The following is a 20091-nucleotide window of genomic DNA, read 5'->3' on the forward strand; positions in this document are numbered from 1 at the left end:
TAATTCTTTTTACTTACCATGGTATATATATATATATATATATTTTTAACATGGTTATCTTCCATTGAGTCATAAAGCAAGGGATAAACTGAATTCAAGACTGGTACAGTCTGTCTGGATCAGATGGTGCCCTGGGTATCAATTTCAGTGTTTGGTGCAATCTAGTCAAGCACTCTATATTAGAGCAACCCTCCGGACTTCTGAACAAATTAAGATCTTGGGTGATTTTTATGTATATAGGTAGATTCTAGATATACAGCACAGGCTGGCCCTCTCAGTCATACATTGCTGTGGTCTTCCGTTAGAGCAAGATTTTAGTGTCAGCCACCACAACAGGTTTGTTGTTCAATTTGCTTTTGTTTGTCTTTTCATAAAGTGGATTGTATTATATTCCAGAGCTACAGAGAAAATCAGTTACTAAGTACCATTGACTGGCCTCATGGAGATACAGGAGCAAACATTTTGAGGTATAAAATGAAACCAGAGCAAAGGTTAAGCAATAATTACATGTTCACTGTGCAAATAACATAATTTTTCTTTTCTTCTCTGCCAGAATCTCTTGTGTGTGTGTGTATGCTGGTGAAGGTATGGCTACATCTCTGTGTGCTTCTGTTAGTATGTGAACAGGTGCACATGTGTGTATAGGAGTGCTGTTAGGTTTGTCTACTTCCATTTGGATGTTCACTGTTACTACTGACACTTGTTCATCAGGATTCTTCCTCATGTCTGCTGAGATCAGTCTTTAATAGGGACCAAGGTCTTAGCAGTCAGGCCGGGTATTTGTCCACTACAATATCCCAGGGATTCTCTGAGCTCTGCCTTCCCACATGAGTGAATACTGTTATAAATCATGATGCTTCACATATTACTTCCATATATTGTTTCTTTTGTGATTGATTCAGATGTCATGTGGCATGCTATGGTGCATATATGTGTGGATTAGCCCATAAGGTGAAGGAGTTGCTTCATTATTTTCAAAATGCCATTCCCAGGGATCCAACATAGGTTGCCCAGTAAGGGAGCAACTACAGTGACTCACTGAGCCATTTCACTGGTCCTTGAGTGTGTGGTTTCTGCAGGGAATCTGGGCATCTAATTCAGGTCCTAAGGCATCTAAGGAAAGAGTTTAACAGCTGTTATATGTCTCCAGTTCTTTTGACAGAGAAAACAAAGCCAGGAAAATTATTCCCATTTTGATTTCTAATCTAGCCAACAAGACACCAAGCTAGGTACACAGAAAATCAAGGGACCAGTTGTTGGGGAGAAAAGCATTCTTACTTTCAGGTTACACATTTCACGTAATTTATGCATCTTTCATTGGTACATTGAGAGTTTGGGAGCAAAGAACACTTACCCTATTACCGTTTTCTGACCTTTCAGTTGAAATTGTGCTGCATTTGTTTATGTGTTTCTGTGTTCATTGCTTCGTTTATTTACCTCTTAATTTTTTATATGAAGCTACAGAGTGAAGGGGCAACCTGTCTTGAAAAAAATACTTTGTCAAAAGCCTGTCCTAAAATCCAGTATTCACTGAGCCTGAATTCCAATGCAATCCTTCTGCTTCTGCAGTTTTAGACAAGAAATTGTAGATATAATCTGCCAGGTAATGCTCATTCACTGATGTGATAATTTCATTTGTTTGGTTTGGTTTTTAGGAAAGTGTTTCCTTTAAAGCCTGCTGGCTGGAGACACACATTGTGGCTGAGGATGACAGGAAATGCCCCATTTTTCTGCTTTTAACAGTGTTGGGATTTTGCATATACACAGTCCTACCTGGAGCATTCTTCAAAACAGACAAACTGTTTTTTAAAAACTTCAATACCAGGCTCATGTAATCCACTGGAACATTAAATGACTGCTGGCTAGGCTGAGTTCTGGGACATATTGTATGCTTGTAAGCATGAGAATCTGAGTTTGGTGCCCAGGAAAATGGACTGGAAACCTAAAAATATCCTCAAATATGTGTAGGTAATCAAATGTAATAAGGCTAGGTCAAGAAGATAAGAGTTATTTACATGGACTCTTCAGCTACAGCACAATTTCAGGACCAGACAGGAATATATCAGTAATGTAGATAAAACATGTACTTCAAATGTATAATTTCCTTCCAATTTGAATGGGAAGTACATTTAAGTTTAAAAATCCTTCAAGATTTGGTCTTAATTACCCTTTCCAATTATAAAACCATATTGTGCATTCTATACTCCTTTAGGAACCCCTGAGTCATATCCTGATAGAACCTAGTGGGGATACCCCCACTCAATTCCCGATTCGGTGTGCACCCAAAAAAAAAAAAATCAAGATGGACCATCTTGCTGTAATTAGACTAGGTAGTTTAATTACAGAGCTCTGGACCCACATGCATCCCACACAGGAGATAAAGGATGTCGACAAGGATACTCAAAAGCTAGGGTTTTTCATGGGATAAGGGGCTTAGGGGTCTGGAATTCAGCATATCGACACACTTATTCAAACATCAGCAGAAGATTTACATGTAAGAGCAGGGTGTCAGAGTTCTGTGAGTAGTTGACTCAGTTTAGATAGACCTGTTATGTCTGCACATTCCTCTTTATCTTTAAGGTTAAGCTGTTCCCAGGATTGTTTTAACTAAGGGGCATACCTGGGTTTGGTTTTCTTTTTCCTCAGCCCCAGGCAGCCTCTAGGTTGGAAATAATGAGCAATTTCTGAGTTCGTTGTATGACTTACAGGTCTTGAAATTTCATCTTTCTTTCAGTCATATTTTTTTTCTCACCTCTGACACCATTTAAGTTTAACAATTCTTTCGGATTTGGTCTTAAGTACCCTTTCCAATTATAAAACCATAATCTGCATTCTATGCTCCTTTAGGGACTCCTGAGTTGTATCCTATTTTTTTCTCACCTCTGACACCATATAGTTAAGAACATTTCCTCAAACAACAGGGATTGATTCCCAGCACATTGCTCACAGCCATCGATTCCAGGAGAATCGAGCCCTCTTCTGGACTGATAAGGCATCTGGCACACACTTGAGTCACAGGCAACTCAGAGGAAAATAACCAAAAAGATGTACTGAAAAATCAAAATGAAAAGAAATAAAACACATTGAGATTAGTGTGAACAGAATTATTTAGAGCCCGTTAATAATGATCAGGATTTCCCTAGTATACAACAGAGAATAGATTTAAGTAGCTGATAGGAAAGCTTGTGGCATGATGAAGTTCTTCGAAGTTATCCAGGCCAGCTGTGGAACTCTGTGAAAATGCCCCTCAGGAGCAGAGTAGCAGGCATGTGAAGATAGCTGCTTTCCCCGCCCCTCACTTGGGATTGGAGGCGTGGTGTGTCCTGGCATAGGCTGAAATCTGGCCACTGAGCCTCTGCAACAGTGCAGGAAGGATAGTGATTGGAGGACGCCTTTAGGGAAGTGTTGAGAGCCTCAGGCTGGTCCGTGAAAGACACACCTCAGCAAGTGGATCTCTGTGCTTTGAGGTGGCTGGGACTCCCACAGGAGGTGGCAAAGTGATGGCGAACCATGAAGGTAACCAGTTCTCTCTAGTTTGAGAGTAGCAGCGCGACCCCTCTCCCTGCTCAGGGTTCCCACTGGTCAGAAAAGGATGTTGACTGGGAGACCTCTGCATAATCCCGGCGGCTCAAAATGGCGCCTGGAGGTGTGGAGAATTCCCTAGAGGGCTCGGGCTCTGTCTCTCCTGACTTCCTCATTCGAGGAGGGGCTTTTAGACGTTTTGGCGCAGTGCCCCTCTACCCCATCAAAGTATCTATTCTAGAAGGGAAACTTTAAACATCCTGGCGATTGATGGTTATTAGATGGGGCTACAGTAAAACGGCCCTTATTTTCGAGTGAGGACAGGGGGCTTGCAGAGTTCCCACCTCCAGGATCACATACCTAGAGCCTAGGGATCGCCTTCTAGGAATCTGGGAATTAGAATGCCAGAAGTACCGGTATAACAGAGGATTTTTTTTAGGGGGATGTGGCTGGGAGGGTGTGGGATGGGCTTCGCTCGTGGATGTAAGGCTAGCTTTCCAGGGATCCTCAAATTAAAACGCCAGAAAAAGTAGAGCATGACCATTTGTTGGATGGGTGTCCTTGATTGTTTGTATAAATCACTATTGTCCCAGGCCTGGATATAGACTTCAATTATCCCACAAGCCACAGCTTAATACTGCAGCCCCTCCCTGCCCAGTCCTTTCCTTCTTTTACTCCCTGAACATTCTCACTAAGCAGCACTTTGTTATCATTAACACGGGCTTCAAAATAACCGTGAAAATGTGTGTGTGTGTGTTTGTGTGTGTTTATGTGTGTCTGTGTCTGTCTGTCTGTCTGTCTGTCTGTCTGTGTCAGTGTCTGTGTGTCTGAGGGTCTTTGTATTCTGTGTGTGTGAGGGGGGACTGTCTCTGTGTGTGTTTCTGTCTGTGTGAGTCTGTCTATGAGAGTATGTATGTGAATATGGCATAAAATGTTTAACAAGTTACATAGGCTGCAGGTTACAGGAATGTCTGCACACTGTTGAGAAGGGAGTAAGTGACTGTTAGCACAGAATTAAGAATACAGTCACATCCAGAGCTAGAAACAGGAAGACACAGAAGGAGTAAAAGAAGTGGGGAGAAGTTGCAGGGCATGGTAGCCCATGACTTCAGTCTTATCAGTGGTGAGGCAGAGGCAAGTGCATATTTCTGGATGTGAGCCCAGACTGATCTGTCATACAGACAGACCCATTCTCCTAAAACAAAACAAGATTAAAAAAGAAATTATATAGCAGATTCAGAATAGAGAAATAAGAACCAGAACATTCATGAGAAAAGGTCTGACTAGGGTCTGACAAACAGCAGTTAATCTTGTCTCCAAAGCCATGTGCCTAATGTAAAATTTAAATTTTTTACTTACCAAGGTATTGTTTTTTAACAAGGTCTCACTGCAGGATATCTTCCATTGGGTCTTGAAGCATGGGATAACTTAAATTCAAGGCTGGTACAGTCTGTCTGAATCAGATGCTGCCCTGGGTATCAAATTCAGTGCTTTGGTGCAATCTAGTCAAGCACTCTATGAAAAAGTAACTTTCCCGTCTTCTGAACAAGTTAAGACCTTGAGTGGTTTTTATATATGTCGGCAGATTCTGGATACACAGCACAGGCTGGCCTTCTTTGTCTTACATTGCTGTGGTCTGCAGCTAGTGCAAGATTTTAGTGTCAGCCACCACACCTGGTTTGTTGTTCACTCTGCTTTTGGTTTGTCCTTCCAAAAAACCGATTGTATTCATTTCCTGAGCTACAGATAAAAGCAGTTACGAAGTACCTTTGACTGGCTTCATGGAGAAACAGGAGCAAACGGTTTGAGGTCTAAAATGATCCCAGAGCAAGAGGTTAAGGAATAATTACATGCTCACTGCACACCTAACATAATATTTCCTTTCTTCTCTGCCAGAATCGCTTGTGTGTGTATGTAGGTAAAGGCGTTGTTACATATTTGTGTGCTTTTGTTGGTATGTGAACAGGTGCACATATTTGTGTATTTGTGCTATTAGGTGTGTCTACTTCCATGTGGAGGTTGTTACCTCTGACTCTTGTTCATCAGGAATACTCCTCCTGTCTTCTGACCAGACTCTCATAGGTATCTGGGGCTTAGGATTCAGGCCAGGGTAGTTGTCCACTACAACATCCTAGGGATTCTCTGAGCTCGGCCTTTACACACTAGGGATTACTGTTATAAATCATGGTGCTCCACATATTATTTCTGTATATTGTTTCTTTTGGTATGGAGTCAGGTGTCATGTGGCATGCTATGGTGCAAATATGTGTGGATTAGAGCATATGGTGCAGGAGTTTGTTCATTCTTTTCACAATGCCATTCCTAGGGATCCAACATATTTTGCCCAGAAAAAGAGCAACTACAGTGACTCACTGAGGCATTTCACTGGCCCTTGAGTGTGTGGTTCTTCAGGGAATCTGGGCATCTAATTCAGGTCCTAAGGAATCCATGGAAAGAGTTTACCAACTGCTATATGTCTCCAGTTTATTTAACAGACAAAAAAAAAAAAAAAAAAAAGACAAGATCTTTTAACAGAAAAAAAAGAAAGACAGAAAAATTATTCCCATTCCTATTTTCTAATCCAGCCATCAAGATATTAAGCTGCGTACACAGAAAATCAAGGAACCAGTTGTGGGTGGGTGCGTGGGGGAAAAATTCTTACTTTCAAATAACATATGCATTTATCATCGGTACATTTAGAGTTTGGAAGCAAAGAAAACTTATCCTATTACGATTTTCTGACCTTTCAGTTGATATTATGCTGCATTTGTTTATGTGTTTGTGTATTCATAACTTCGTTTATTTACCTCTTGATTTTTTTTCTGTGAAACTTCATAGTGTAGGGGCAACCTGTCTTGAAACAATATTGTGGTCATTGGTCTGTCCTAAAATCCAGTGTTCACTGAACTGGCATTCCAATACAATCTTTCTGCTTCTGCAGTTTAAGACATGAAATTGTAGATATAATCTGTCAGGTAATGCTTCTTCAGGGATGTGATAATTTCATTTGTTTGGTTTGGTTTTTAAGAAAGTGTTTCCTTTAAAGCCTGCTGGCTGGAAACAACCATTGTCACTGAGGGTGACAGTAAATTCCCCATTCTTCTGCTTTTAACCGTGCTGGGATTTTGCATATACACAGTCCTACCTGGAGTATTCTTCAAAATAGACAAACTGTTTTTTTTTAAAACTTCAATACCAGGCTCATGTAATACAATGTAACATTAAATGACTGCTGGCTAGGCTGAGTTCTGGGACATAGTGCATGCTTGCAAGCATGAGAATCTGAGTTTGATGTCAAGAATAATGGACTAGAAACATAATAATATCTTAGAATATTTGTAGGTAATCAAATGTAATGAGGCTAGGTCAGGAAGATAAGAGTTATTTACATGGACACTTCAGCTACAGCACAATTTCAGGACCAGAGAGGAATATATCAGAAATTTAGATAAAACATGTACTACAAATGTATAATTTCCTTCCAATTTGAATGGGAAGTACATTTAAGTTTAAAAATCCTTCAAGATTTGGTCTTAATTACCCTTTCCAATTAAAAAATCATAGTCTGCATTCTATACTCCTTTAGGAACCCTTGAGTCATATCCTGATAGAACCTAGTGGGGAAACCCTCACTCAATTCCCCATTCAGCATGCATCCAAAAAAATCACGAAGGACCATCTTGATGTAATTAGACAAGGTAGTTTAATTACAGAGTTCTGGACCAACATGAAACCCCACACAGGAGATAAAGGATGTTGTCCACGAGGCTCAAAAGCTCGGGGTTTTCATGGGGTAAGGGGCTTAGGGGTGTGGAATTCAAAATAGCGGCACATTATTGGCTTATTCAAACATCAGCAGAAAAATTACATGTACGTGCAGGGTGTCAGAGTTCTGTGACTTGTTGACTCAGTTTAGATAGCCCTGTTATGTCCTCACATTCCTCTATATTTAAGGTTGAGCTGTTCCCAAGAATGTTTTAACTAAGGGGAATATCCGGGTTGGTTTTTCTTTTTTTTCTCACCACCAGGCAGCCTCTAGACTCACAAACTACTAGCAATTTCTGAGTTCTTTGCATGACTTACAGGTCTTAAAATTTCATCTTTCTTTCTATCATATTTTTTCCTCACCTCTGACACCATATAGTTAAGAATATTGGGTGGGCTGTTTCTTCAAACAACACGGATTGATTCCCAGCACATTGCTCACAACCATGGATTCCAGGAGAACTGAGCCCTCTTATGGACTGCACAGGCATCATGCTCACACTTGAGTCACAGGCAACATGGAGGCAAAATAACCAAAAAGATGAACTGAGAAATCAAAATGAAAAAAATAAAACCAGTTAAGAGCAGTGTCAACAGAACTATTTAGAACCCGCTAGTAATGATCTGGATTTCCCTAGTATACAACAGAGAATACATTTAAGGAGCTGGTAGAAAAGCTTGTGGCATGATGAAGTTCTTCCAGGTTTTCCATCACAGCGGTTGAACTTTGTGAAAATGCCCCTCGGGAGCAGAGTAGCAGGCATGTGAAGATAGCTGCTTTCCCTGCCCCTCACTTAGGATTGGAGGCATGTTGTGGCCTGGCATAGGCTGAACTCTGGCCCCTGAGCCTCTGTAACTGTGCAGGAAGGACAGTGATTGGAGGACATATTTACAGAAGTGTTGAGAGCCTTGGGTTGGTTCAGGGAAGACACACCTCAGGATGTGGATCTCTGTGCTATGAGGTGGCTGGGACTCCCACAGGATGTGTCAACCTGATGGCGAACCGTGAAGGTAACCAGTTCTCTCTAGTTTGAGAGTAGCAGTGTGACCCCTCTCCCTGCTTAGGGTTCCCACTGGTCAGAAAAGGATGTTGACTGGGAGACCTCTGCATAACCCCAGTGCCTCAAAATGGCATTTGGAGGTGTGGAGATTTCCAGAGAGTGCTAGGGCACTGTGTTCCTGTCTTCCTCATTCGAGGAGGGGCTTTTAGCCGTTCTGGCACAGTGCCCCTCTACCCCATCAATGTATCTATTCTAGAAGGGAAACTTTAATATCCTAGCTATTGATGGTTATTGGATGGGGCAACAGTAAAATGGCCCTTATTTTTGAGTAAGCACAAGGGCCTTGGTGAGTTCCCACCTACAGTATCACATAACTAAAGCCTAGTGTTAGTCTTCTAGGAATCTGGGAATTAGAATGCCAGAAGGGTATAGCACACGATTTTTTAGGGGGCGTGGCTGTGAGCATGTGTGATGGTCTTCATTCATGGATGTAATGCTAGCTTTCCAGAGATCCTCAAATTAAATGGAGCATGAACATTTGTTGGATGGGTTTCCTTGATTGTTTGTATAAATCACTATTGTCCCATGCCTGCATATAGACTTCAGTTATCCCACAAGCCACAGCTTAATCCTGCTGCTGCTTCCTGCCCATTCCTTTCCTTCGTTCACTCCCTGAACATTTCAAGGAATTTTGCATAGGATGAACACTGGCCACTGAGCCTCTGCCAGAGTGCAGGAAGCACAGTGATTGGAGGACGCCTTTAGGAAACTGTTGAGTCAGGGGAAGACAAACCTCAGCATGTGGATCTCTGGTCTTTGAGGTGGCTGGGACTCCCACAGGAGGTGACAACCTGATGGAGAACCATGAAGGTAACCAGTTCTCTCTAGTTTGAGAGTAGCAGCGCGACCCCTCTCCTTGCTCAGGGTTCCCACTGGTCAGAAAAGGATGTTGACTGGGAGACCTCTGCATAACAGGGGCTGCTCAAAATGGCGCCTGCAGGTGTGGAGATTTCCCAAGAGGGCTCAGGCTCTGTCTCTCCTGAATTCCTCATTCGAGGAGGGGCTTTTAGACTTTCTTGCATAGTGCCCCTCTACCCCATCAAACCCTCTATTCTGGAAGGGAAACTATAAACATCCTGGTGATTGATGGTTTTTGGATAGGGTGACAGTAAATTGGCCCTTATTTTCGAGTGAGGACAGGGGACTTGCAGAGTTCCCACCTCCAGGATCACATACCTAGAGCCTAGGGATCGCCTTCTAGGAATCTGGGAATTAGAATGCCAGAAGGGCATAGCACATGATTTTTTTTAGGAGGGCAAGTCTGGGAGAGTGTGGGATGGGCTTCATTCATGGATGTACGGCTAGCTTTCAAGGGATCCTCAAATTAAAACGCCAGAAAAAGTAGAGCATGAACATTTGTTGGATGGGTGTCCTTGACTGTTTGTATAAATCACTATTGTCCCATGCCTGGATATAGACTTCAATTATCCCACAAGCCACAGCTTAATACTGCAGCCCCTCCCTGCCCAGTCCTTTCCTTCTTTTACTCCCTGAACATTCTCACTAAGAGGCACTTTGTTATCATTAACAAGGGCTTCAAAGTAACAGAAAAATGTGTGTGTGTGTGTGTGTGTGTGTGTGTATGGGGTGTGTGTGTCTGTGTGAGTTTCTGTGTCTGTTTGCCTGAGTCTGTGTGTGTCTGTGAGTGTGTGCAACTGTGTTTCTGGGTGTTTTTGTGACTGTGAGAGTCTGTCTGTGAGAGTATATTTTTGAATATGGCATAAACTGTTTAACAAGCAACTTCGGCTGCAGGAACAAGTGGATCAGCACACTGTTGAGAAAGGAGTAACTGACTGGAAGCACAGAATAGAGAATATACTTATACCCAGAGTTGGAAACAGGAAGACACAGAAAGAGTGAATGAAATGGGGAGAGGTTGCAGGGCCTGATAACCCATGACTTAAGTCTCATCACTTGTGAGGTAGAGACAATTAAATATTTATGTATTTGAGCCCAGACTGAGGTGTCACTCAGATAGATCCTGTCTCTGAAAACAAACAAACAAACAAACAAACAAAAAACCCAAAGTTTAAAAATATATGGTATAGAGGATTCAGATTACAGCAAACAGCATCAGACCAGAGATAGGAAAAGAAAGTCTGATAAGGGGTGACCAAAAGCAGATAATCTTGTCTCCAAAGCCATGTGCCTAAAAGTAAAAGTTTAAATATCTATATTTGAAGTGAGAGAAAGAGTGAGCATTAATTTCGTTGGTTTCCTTGATTGTTCTTAGAAATCATTATTAGAAGTTGTTTGAGGAGGAAGCGAATAAAGGCTCACTTTCTGGCCTGCAATATTAGTGTATTAATTTCCTTAACTAATGGCAGAGCTTTCAGTCTGATGTTCTTTGTGGTGTACCAAGCCAATATGAGAGTCTAAAGTTGGGCCTTGGGGATGGTATGGATAGATGAAGAGGTAGTAACTGAGTTGGGTGGTTTTTTGATTTTTCTGTTTTTTTTGTTTTTTGGGTTTTTTTGTTGTTGTTGTTGTTGTTTAGAAAGGATCTTTCCTTTCAGACTGCCTATTGAGCACCCTTCAACCCCAGTTTCCCCCTTTTATTATGGTACTGGTTTCTGGGGCCAAGAGATCTAAAACATGACTAACTACAGGTCCCTGGTATCCAAGTCCATACTCTGCTTTCCAGAACACACATGCAAGTACATGGCCATATAGATAAGCACATACAAATAATTACAAAATAAATATATAAAAGGTCCAAGATGTCATTTTTATACTTGTCATTAATATTAATATCCCAAACTACATTATAAATCTTACTTAAGGTAAAAGGTGTTAAATATACCAGAATTGGATTTAAAAGCAAACACATGCCTAAAATTGTGGCTCTCTGTTCGCCATGTCTATCTTTTAGACAGTAAGACAAAAAAAAAAAAAAAAGGCCTGGTTCAGAGTTCTGTGATATTCTCTTGCACTTCCAAGACAGCCTAACAGATGTCCTCAACTATAGTCACACAAAGATGTATGGAGTGTACACTATTAATTTAACACTTGGCACTCTAATATGTGAGCAATGCTGTCTTCTTAAATTTACAATTATCTAGTTAAGAAAGACACTAAGGAAATCTGTAGAATCCCCATTTTAAAGGCTTCTGGAAGTAAGTATAGCTTGAATCTCAGAGAGTGAGAGGAACCTGTTACTTAACTTGTCTCCACCCATCACAGGTGATGACACCCAGGGTCTCCCATGCACTGGATCGAGACTCATGAATTTTCCCCCATCTCCTCTGTCACATTCTTTAGAGTGTCCACTGTATGAAGTACTTTCTCAGTTGTGATTCAGTGTGTAGAAAACTTGTCTTGTTTTAATATTTTGTAATTATTGAATAATGCTCTCACAAAATTAATGCTTTCAGATAAAAATATTAATACAATTTACAAGCCAAGGAGGGTCCAAAGTCTAAAATTTCTTTGCTTGAGTTTTTAATAAATGTTGTATGGGATCATTCCTGTATAAAAATGGAGAGCACACACCTGGAGATGTAGTTAACCTTGTACTTTACATGCCTAACACAGATAAACCCCTGCATTCAATATAATGGCACATGCTTATAATCCCCTTCCAGTAATGGAACTTAGTGGGTGTAGGTCTGAATGTTGTATTCACAAGACCCTCAGTTTCCTACTCCAGGTCCACAAACAGATTGTTTTCAGGCTCTTCATAAAAGACTGGACGTGGAGGCTCACCCTGTAGCCAGAAGACTGGGGCAGGTGAAACAGGATTATATAATTTTGAGTAAAATCTGAGCTGCAAAGTGATACCTGGTCTCAATGATGTACAAAACATACACTTTTAAAAACAGGGTTCTTTGGTTTTGCTTTTGCTTTTCTTTTTAAATGACCATAGTATGGCTTGTAAAACAACATCTTGCCAATCCAAATCTGTGCTCCTTTGGATGCTGTGGCTACGGTGATTTGGGGACAGCATTTGTAGGATCCATGGCTCTAGGTACATATGTAGCATAGGGTGGGCTTATCTGATATCAATGGGAAGGGAAGCCATTGGTCCTGTGGAGGTTTGGTGCCCCAGTGTAGGGGGAAGCTTGATCTGTGAGGTGGGAGTGGGTGAGTATGTGGAGGAGCACCCTCATCAAGTCAAAGGAGAGTGGGGAGAATGGGGAGGTGGAGTTTGTGGAGGGGTAACAGGGAAGGGGATATTATTTGAAACGTAAATGCATAAAAGGAATAATAAAAATAAAATAAAATAAAATAAAAACAGGAGAACAGTCAAAGGCCTGCATTTGTAAACTGTGTTTGTTAAGAAGTAGGGTCCAGCTTAGTTGGCAGAGTGCTTGACCAGCATGCACAAAGTAGTGAGTTTGATCCTCAGCACAACCAACCACCATGAAAAGCAGCTTGCATCCAAGTCAGCTTGGATGCTGGGAAGTGCTTGCTGATGTTAACTTGATATGGCTGTCTCCAGAAAGACTGTTCCTGAACCTGACTGATACAGAGGTAGATGCTCACAGCCAGCCATTGGACAAGTTTGGGGTTTCCTGATGGAGGAATTGGAGAAGTGTTTCAAGGAGCTGAGGGGTTTTCAGCCCCATAGAGGGAATAACAGTGTGAACAGACCAGACTCCCCCCCCCGCCCCTGAAGCTCCCCGGAAGTAGACCACCAAGCAAAGAATACACATGGAGGAACCCATGTTGCTGGTCACATATGAGGCAGAGAAGGATGAGAGGTCTTTGGGCCTGAAGCTGTTCATTGCCCTTGTGTAAGGAAATGCCAGATCAGGAAGAAGGGTGTGGTCAGGTGGGTGGGTGAGCACCCTCATAGATGCAGGGAGAGTGGAGATGGGATAGAGCATTTCAGAAGGGGAGACAGACCCAGAAAGGGGAAAATATTTGAAATGTAAATAAAGAAAATATCTAATAAAAAATGGGATACAGCTCTAAACAAGGAGTTTACAACTGAGGAATCTCAAATGGCTCTGAGAAACACCTAAAGAAAATCTCAACATTCTTAAATATCAGGGAAATGCAAATCAAAAAGACCATGATATTCCACCTCACACCATTCAGAATTGCTAAGATCAAAAACTCAGCTGACCTGCATGTGCAGCAGAGGATGGGCTAGTAGGATGTCCATCAATGGGAGGATAGGCCATTTGTCCTTTGAAGGCTCTATGCCCCAGTTTGGGGGAATGCCAGGGCCAGAAAGTGGGAGTGGGTGGGTTGCTGAGTAGGGGGAAGGTGTTTTTTGGAGGGGAAACCAGGAGAAGAGAAAACTTTTGAAATGTAAATGAAAAAATATCCAATAATAAAAACTCTCAGCTAACAGCAGATGTTGGTGAGGATGTGGAGATAGAAGAACACTCCTTCATTGCTGGTGGGATTGCAAGCTAGTACAACCCATATGGAAATCAGTCTTGCAGGACCTCAGAAAATTGGACATAGTAATGAAGATCCAGCTATACCACTCCTGGCCATATACACAGAAGGTGTTGCCACATGTCATACGGACACATGCTCCACTATGTTCATTGCAGCTATATTTATAGTAGCCAGAAGCTGGAAACTGCCCAGATTTCCCTCAACAAAGAAATGAATACAGAAGATCTGTACCCCATTTTTTAATAAGGTTATTTGGTTCTCTAGAGTCTAACTTCTTGAATTCTTTGTATATTTTGGTTATTAGCACTCTATAGAATGTAGGGTTGGTGAAGATCTTTGGCCAATCTGTTGGTTCCCGTTTTCTCCTTTTAACAGTGTCCTTTGCCTTTCAGAAGCTTTTCAATTTTATAAAGTCACATTTTCAATTGTTGATCTTAGAGCCTGAGCCATCAGTGTTCTGTTCAGGAAATTTTCCCCTGTGCAGATGTGTTAGAGGCTCTTTCCTAACTTTTCTTCTATCAGTGTATCTGGTTTCATGTGAAGGTCCTTGATCTACTTGGACTTGATCTCTGATCCTGTATCTTCTCCTATTTTTAGTTAGACAGGATCTGTCTGCATAGCACCGGCTGCCCCTTGTTTTCCTTTTCTCATTTCTGCCCTCTAGTGTCAGAATTTGTTACTGTAAGCCACCAAACCAGGAAGTTGGTGCTTTGTGTTACCTTTATCTCCTATGAAATGAGTTGTGTGCTGTTCCTGGGTCACAAATAATATACCGTAATTTTCACAGGCCACATGGATACATTTGAGAAAAAAAGTTTTCTGTTAAAAAAAAACTATTTCAATTTCATACCAATTTCATTTACTGTAGTAATCAAATACAAACTGCATAATGTGAGAAATTTTCTTTTGCACTTTTCCTAACAAATTGTTGTATGTGTGTGTGTAGACAAGTTCATTTGCAGGTGTATATATACATGTGTGTAAGCATGTTTGTGTGTACACGGTAGCTGTTACATGTGTAGGAATTCTTGTACAAGATTGAAAATACCCTAGAGGTCAAATTTGAGTCTTATTCCCCAGGAGCCATCTTCCTGTGTGTTTTGTTTTTTTCTTGTTGTTGTTGTTGTTGTTGTTGTTTTGAAAGAAGTCTCTCCCTGAGACTTGGAATTTATTGATTAGGCTAGATTGACTGTCCAGTAAGTCCCAGGGCTTCTCCTGTCTTTTTTCCTTCTAAAAGTTCATAATTTATATACCCTTTGGTTCAAACATTTTCAAGTTTTCTGTTAATTTGCTTTGTGTGTGTTCAGGGCTTGTGTGTCATGTTACAGTGTACCTGTGGTAGTCAGAGTTTGACTTAGAGTAGCTGCTCCTCTCCTTTCAACACGGAGGTCACAAGGGTCAGGCATGGCAAGAACTGTATTTACACACTAAACCATCTCACAGGTCCTCACAAAAGGGAAGGTTGTGAGGTTCCAGTTCAGGTCCTAAAACTTGCATGGCAAGTGTTTACCAACTGTGACATATGGATCCTGCCATCAAACAGAAGCTATAAGAAACAAAACAGAAGTATTTCTGTCCCCTTCTATTTTATTGTCTAGCTAGCAGGATCTAAAAAATAAATAAACCATTTTATAAAAATTAAAGGGATGTCACTGTTAAAATACTTGATATATTTTCAAGAAGCAATTTTAAATATTTCTTTTTAGTCATCAGACATTTCTAATATGGGAACGTAGATACCATTTTTAATAATCATTTTCCTTTCATTTCAATTGAAATATTGCTGAATTTATTTATTTTTCTTTCACATTTTTGAGATAATTTGATGTGTAGAAGCCCATGTGCCTTACCCTTCTAAGTGCTGAGATTGTGCTTATCACTGGTAATGCCAGGATCATCCATCAGTTTAGATTGTACATTTGTTTGCTTCAGATTAATATTTTCCATATATTTTAACAGTTTTCGACATTATAATTACACTATTTCTCCCTTCCCTTTCTTCCTACCAAACCTACCATATTACTCCTCTTTGCTGTTTCCAAGTATATTGTACTCTTTATTCATTAAATAGTTGTCACTAAACTCCTTCTTTCCCTACCCCATCACAGGTATGTATATGTGTTAATGTGTATTCCTAAAATATAAATGAAACATGAAAAGTCTATTTAATATATCTTCTATGTTTATGTTTTTAGGGCTGACCATTTGCTTTGTGGTAAACAATTGGTGTGCTCTTCCCTGGGGAGGAGACTTTGTCTTCCTCTCAGTGTTCTTCAGTTGCCTAAAGTTCTTTAGGTAGTGTTAAGCTCTCTTGAGTGTTCAATGTCCACATTAGCATGTCCATTGGCGACACTCTTGTTCAGGTCTCCTATAAGTCAGGTTGGTGAGACTATGAATTTCACTTCTGGCATTCCGGGGAGATACATTATGAGAGCAAACTCATTATACCTCTGGCTCTAAAAACCATTCATCCTTCTCTTGCCTGAAGTTGCATAATATTCAAGTAGGCACTTTGTTTTATTGGTGTATTAATGCATTAGACTGGGATCAAGAAATACTTGGATTACTTCTAGTTTTCTGTAATTGTTTCAATCTGGTACAAAGAGAAGTTTTTGTCCTCTCTTTGCAACAGACTCTATTTCTCTGGGGGTATATAAAAAACGTTGAAAAAGAAATTATTTGTCTGGTTAAGTAATGTAGTATTTGTACATTCTTCTTCACAATCCATGGCTTCATTAGACCTGGGTACTTGGCTAGTTTAACGTACCAACCGTGATTTCCCACCTGTTGAATGAGTCTTTAAGTCCAGTTAAAGAGCAGTTGATTACTGCAAGGATTGGTGCTAAAACTATACTGCCAGTGCTATTATGCAATGCTGATTGGTCTGGAATTTAGGTATCATAAGTGGGTAGGAGTGTTGGTTGCTTCCATCCATTGGAAACCTGTATGTCCTTATGGTATCATGAGTGCAAGTTCTCAGGGAGGAGGCTTTCAGGTCAGTTCCAACTCAGAGGTCTCTGGGCCAGCATCTGATGTGCATGTTCACTTCTCCAATATGGACTTTCCTTACACTCCCAATCGCAATCAAGGGCAATAGAAACAGCTTGAAATATTTTGGGAGTTTCTTGAACAACCCTGACAAAGACCTCAAAAAAGGGGTTCTCTCAGTGGGAGTTAGTGAATTTGCTTGCTTGTCTTTGGCTCTTACAAGTAGCATTTTCAACAGAGATGAAAATGTGTCATTTAAATTATATATATATATGTATATATATATATATATATATATATATATATATATATACACACATATATATGTATGTCTGTGTATATATATATTTATATATGTATGTCTATATATATGTATATATGTATGTCTGTGTGTATATATATATATATATCAGAGAATTATATTGTCATAAGTGTTTCTTTACATAGTTTCAAGTTATTCCTCGTGCTTCTTCTAAACATCTCTAATGTTATTGTACCCCTTCTATATTTACCTCACTCATTTTCAGTAATTAGAGATCTGTTTTGAATTTCCCTGATCAGATCATTTCTATGATACTAACAGCCTCCTCTCTTTAGCTTCTCCATGCTCCTACTATTGGAGGGATGACTTTTGCCTTCCTAAGTCTCTGTAGTTACTCTAGGATATATATTCATATCTGCATATTTATAGTTAGGAACCTCAGAAGAGACAGAAAGTGAGAATATGAAACATTAATCTTTCTGAGTCTGTTACTTTACTCACAATGATCTCTTTTACCTTCATCTATTTGCCTGCAAAGTTTCCATGATATCATTTTTCTTTACAACTGAATAATATTGCATAATGTACATATAACACATATTTATTATCTGTATGTTTATTGATGGTATATAGAAAAGCTACTGAATTGCCCTAGTTGATTCAGTAACATGTAGAATTGCTGATTATTGCTAAATATGTTTGATGTTTCTCAAAGGTTTCTGTGTTGTAGGGATGCCTTTCACAGGATCATTGTCAATTGACCAAATAAAATATCAGCTCTTATTCAAATTTAAGATTAGTGTGGAAACTGATAAATACTTTGAAATAGCTTGTTGACTCTCATGGAGATGGAGAAATTGTAGTACTAGAACAACCAGTACCTCAAGTCAAACAAGCTCCTGGCATGTTGAGGAGAGCTGGGAAATTTCTCCTGGCAACTGTTAGCTGCTTAGATGGGGATAGTCTGTATTCTTTAACGTTGTGATGCTAGCATGTTACCCACACTCAAGTGGATAGCTGCATATCCAAGAGTATATAGGCAACATAGATTGGACTTAATGAGTTTTAAAAATAGGTGGATTCACAGTTGAATGGGTAAGGAAGAAGAGTTAGATCTGGGATGAGTAGGGTGATTATGATCAAAATAGATTGTATGAAATTCTCCAAGAATTAATTTTTAAAAAACATTTAACTTTTTTTTCAAGAGTATTTTTTCTTTCAGAGGATCAGAGTTCAATTCCTACATATAAGCTGGTTGCTTCATGCCTGCCTGCAACTCTAACTCTAGCTCCAGCTCCAGGAGAAGAGACGTAACATTTCTTTCTAACACACCTGCTAATGTGTGTGTGTGTGTGTGTGTGTGTGTGTGGTGTAAAGAGAAACAATAAAACCTCTTAATCTTGCTATCGTTGTGCAAGTTTGTTACAAATTATTCTTTCTTTTACTATAGTGTTAGGATTTTTAAAGGATTAACAGTTCTATATATTCCATAATATGATGAAATATAATGTCAATTTCTGGCTAAGAAGACGTTATTGTCATTTGACTTCTCATTTCTTTAATTTTTCTGTAATATCTTGTACAGACGAAATTAGACAGCTGAGATATCTAGAAGCTGCTAATTCTGAAGAAGAATACAATGAGGAGAATGACATACAGTCAGAAAGCTCCAGAGGGCAAGCATTTTTCCCTGGACATCCGCGAGGGAGAGGTAAAGTACACTGAACAGCACAGGTGGTAAAAACGAGCAGGCAGATTTTTGAACTTGCACTGTTCTAATGTTATATTATGTTACATGCTTCATATTTTTCAGACATGGACTTGTACAAGGTTGGTAAGAGTTTAATTCCAGTTCAGATGAAAAAAATATATGTTTCATTTATAAGAGCTGCTTTTCTAATGGAGAGCAGGGGTAGAAATTAACAATGGAGGTAATTGTTTTAAATTTGCCAGGTTGATCCACTACTGGGAGGCAATACAGGAGTGTTAAGTGCATGATCAATAGCCTAATCACCATAACAAAGACATTTTGTTAGAAAACAATGTCACTGAGTGAATGGAATAAGGTTGAATGGGAAGAATGTCTTCTTTAAACCTAACAGTATTGTTTGGAGTAGGGAACATATTGTAACAGAATTTTTATGTTGTCGTAGTCTTTATATTATTTCTAGATAGGTTTCCAGTTTGGTACCATATACAACCAAATGTTGAATTCCACATAAACTGAAGACTGCCACTTTGAAATGCTGAGTATAGATAGAATGGACAATCACTCTTGTATAGCATTCAGTGAGACAAGCAGACAAAGTTAGAGTGTTGAAATACTAAGTCATTTTTCAAAACAAGGCCTATCTTTTAAAAACTGTTTCTAAAAGATACTGAATTCACTGCTGAAAATATGGAAAATAAATTTTCTCAAAATAATACACAGGACACAGACGTGACAGTAGGGGAAGAAATGGCCATTTTTTCAGACAAAGATTTTCAGCAAATCATCCTCTACTTCATCTGGTAAGTGAACACTAAGGGTTAACAGAAATCAAGAGTCTGAGATGTAACATAGTTCTTTTAGAGATGAGTGTGTTTGTTTCTTTGAAGACAAGGTCTTACAAGTTCAATAGTACAAGGTAGTATATTACTTACTATGTAGCCTAGGTTGGTAAAGAATTTCTGATGTTCATCCTGTCTCAATCTTCCAGTGATGAAACTAAAAGAAGGTGTTATATGTTAGGTATCATAATTACTTCTTTGTAAAAAAACACTATGATCAAGGCAGTGTACAAAAGGAAGAGGGTCAGAAACCTTGATCATCATGGGGTGGGCAGTGTATTGCAGCAGGAGGAAGGCCCCTTCAACTATTTCAGGAAACATTTTATTTTTTATTTTAATCATTGGGAATTTTGAATTTATAAGGTACAAAAATAGATAGTTTGTGATTGTCATTAATTGTAAATATTATTCTCATTTTGTCCTCTTATAAATTTTTATCTTAAGCTATAGTGTAAAAATAGTTTACTACCCTCAAAAACTAATGGTATGAACCAGAAATCTGGAGTAGAGAGATACCCTAGTATTTAAAAGTGCTTGCTAGTGTTCCAGATGACCCAAGGTCAGCTCTCAACACCCACATCAGTGGTC

General features: G+C 39.7%; 1 protein-coding gene across 2 annotated transcripts in view; it reads left to right on the forward strand.

The window, feature by feature from the left end:
- Positions 1–3376: 3376 nt before the first annotated feature.
- Gm15097 (predicted gene 15097) overlaps positions 3377–20091 on the forward strand; it is a 42270-nt gene continuing 25555 nt past the window's right edge. The window contains exons 1-3 of one of the 2 annotated variants that reach the window (XM_011247839.2): positions 3377–3516; positions 18539–18664; positions 19385–19464. In XM_011247839.2, the coding sequence (XP_011246141.1) occupies positions 3501–3516; positions 18539–18664; positions 19385–19464 (222 nt within the window). In that variant the 5' untranslated portion in view covers positions 3377–3500. The remainder of the gene's footprint in view (positions 3517–18538; positions 18665–19384; positions 19465–20091) is intronic. The other variant, NM_001198987.2, reaches the window with a different exon arrangement.

Source organism: Mus musculus, chromosome X, assembly GCF_000001635.26.
Source record: "Mus musculus strain C57BL/6J chromosome X, GRCm38.p6 C57BL/6J".
Classification (NCBI taxonomy): Eukaryota; Metazoa; Chordata; class Mammalia; order Rodentia; family Muridae; genus Mus; species Mus musculus.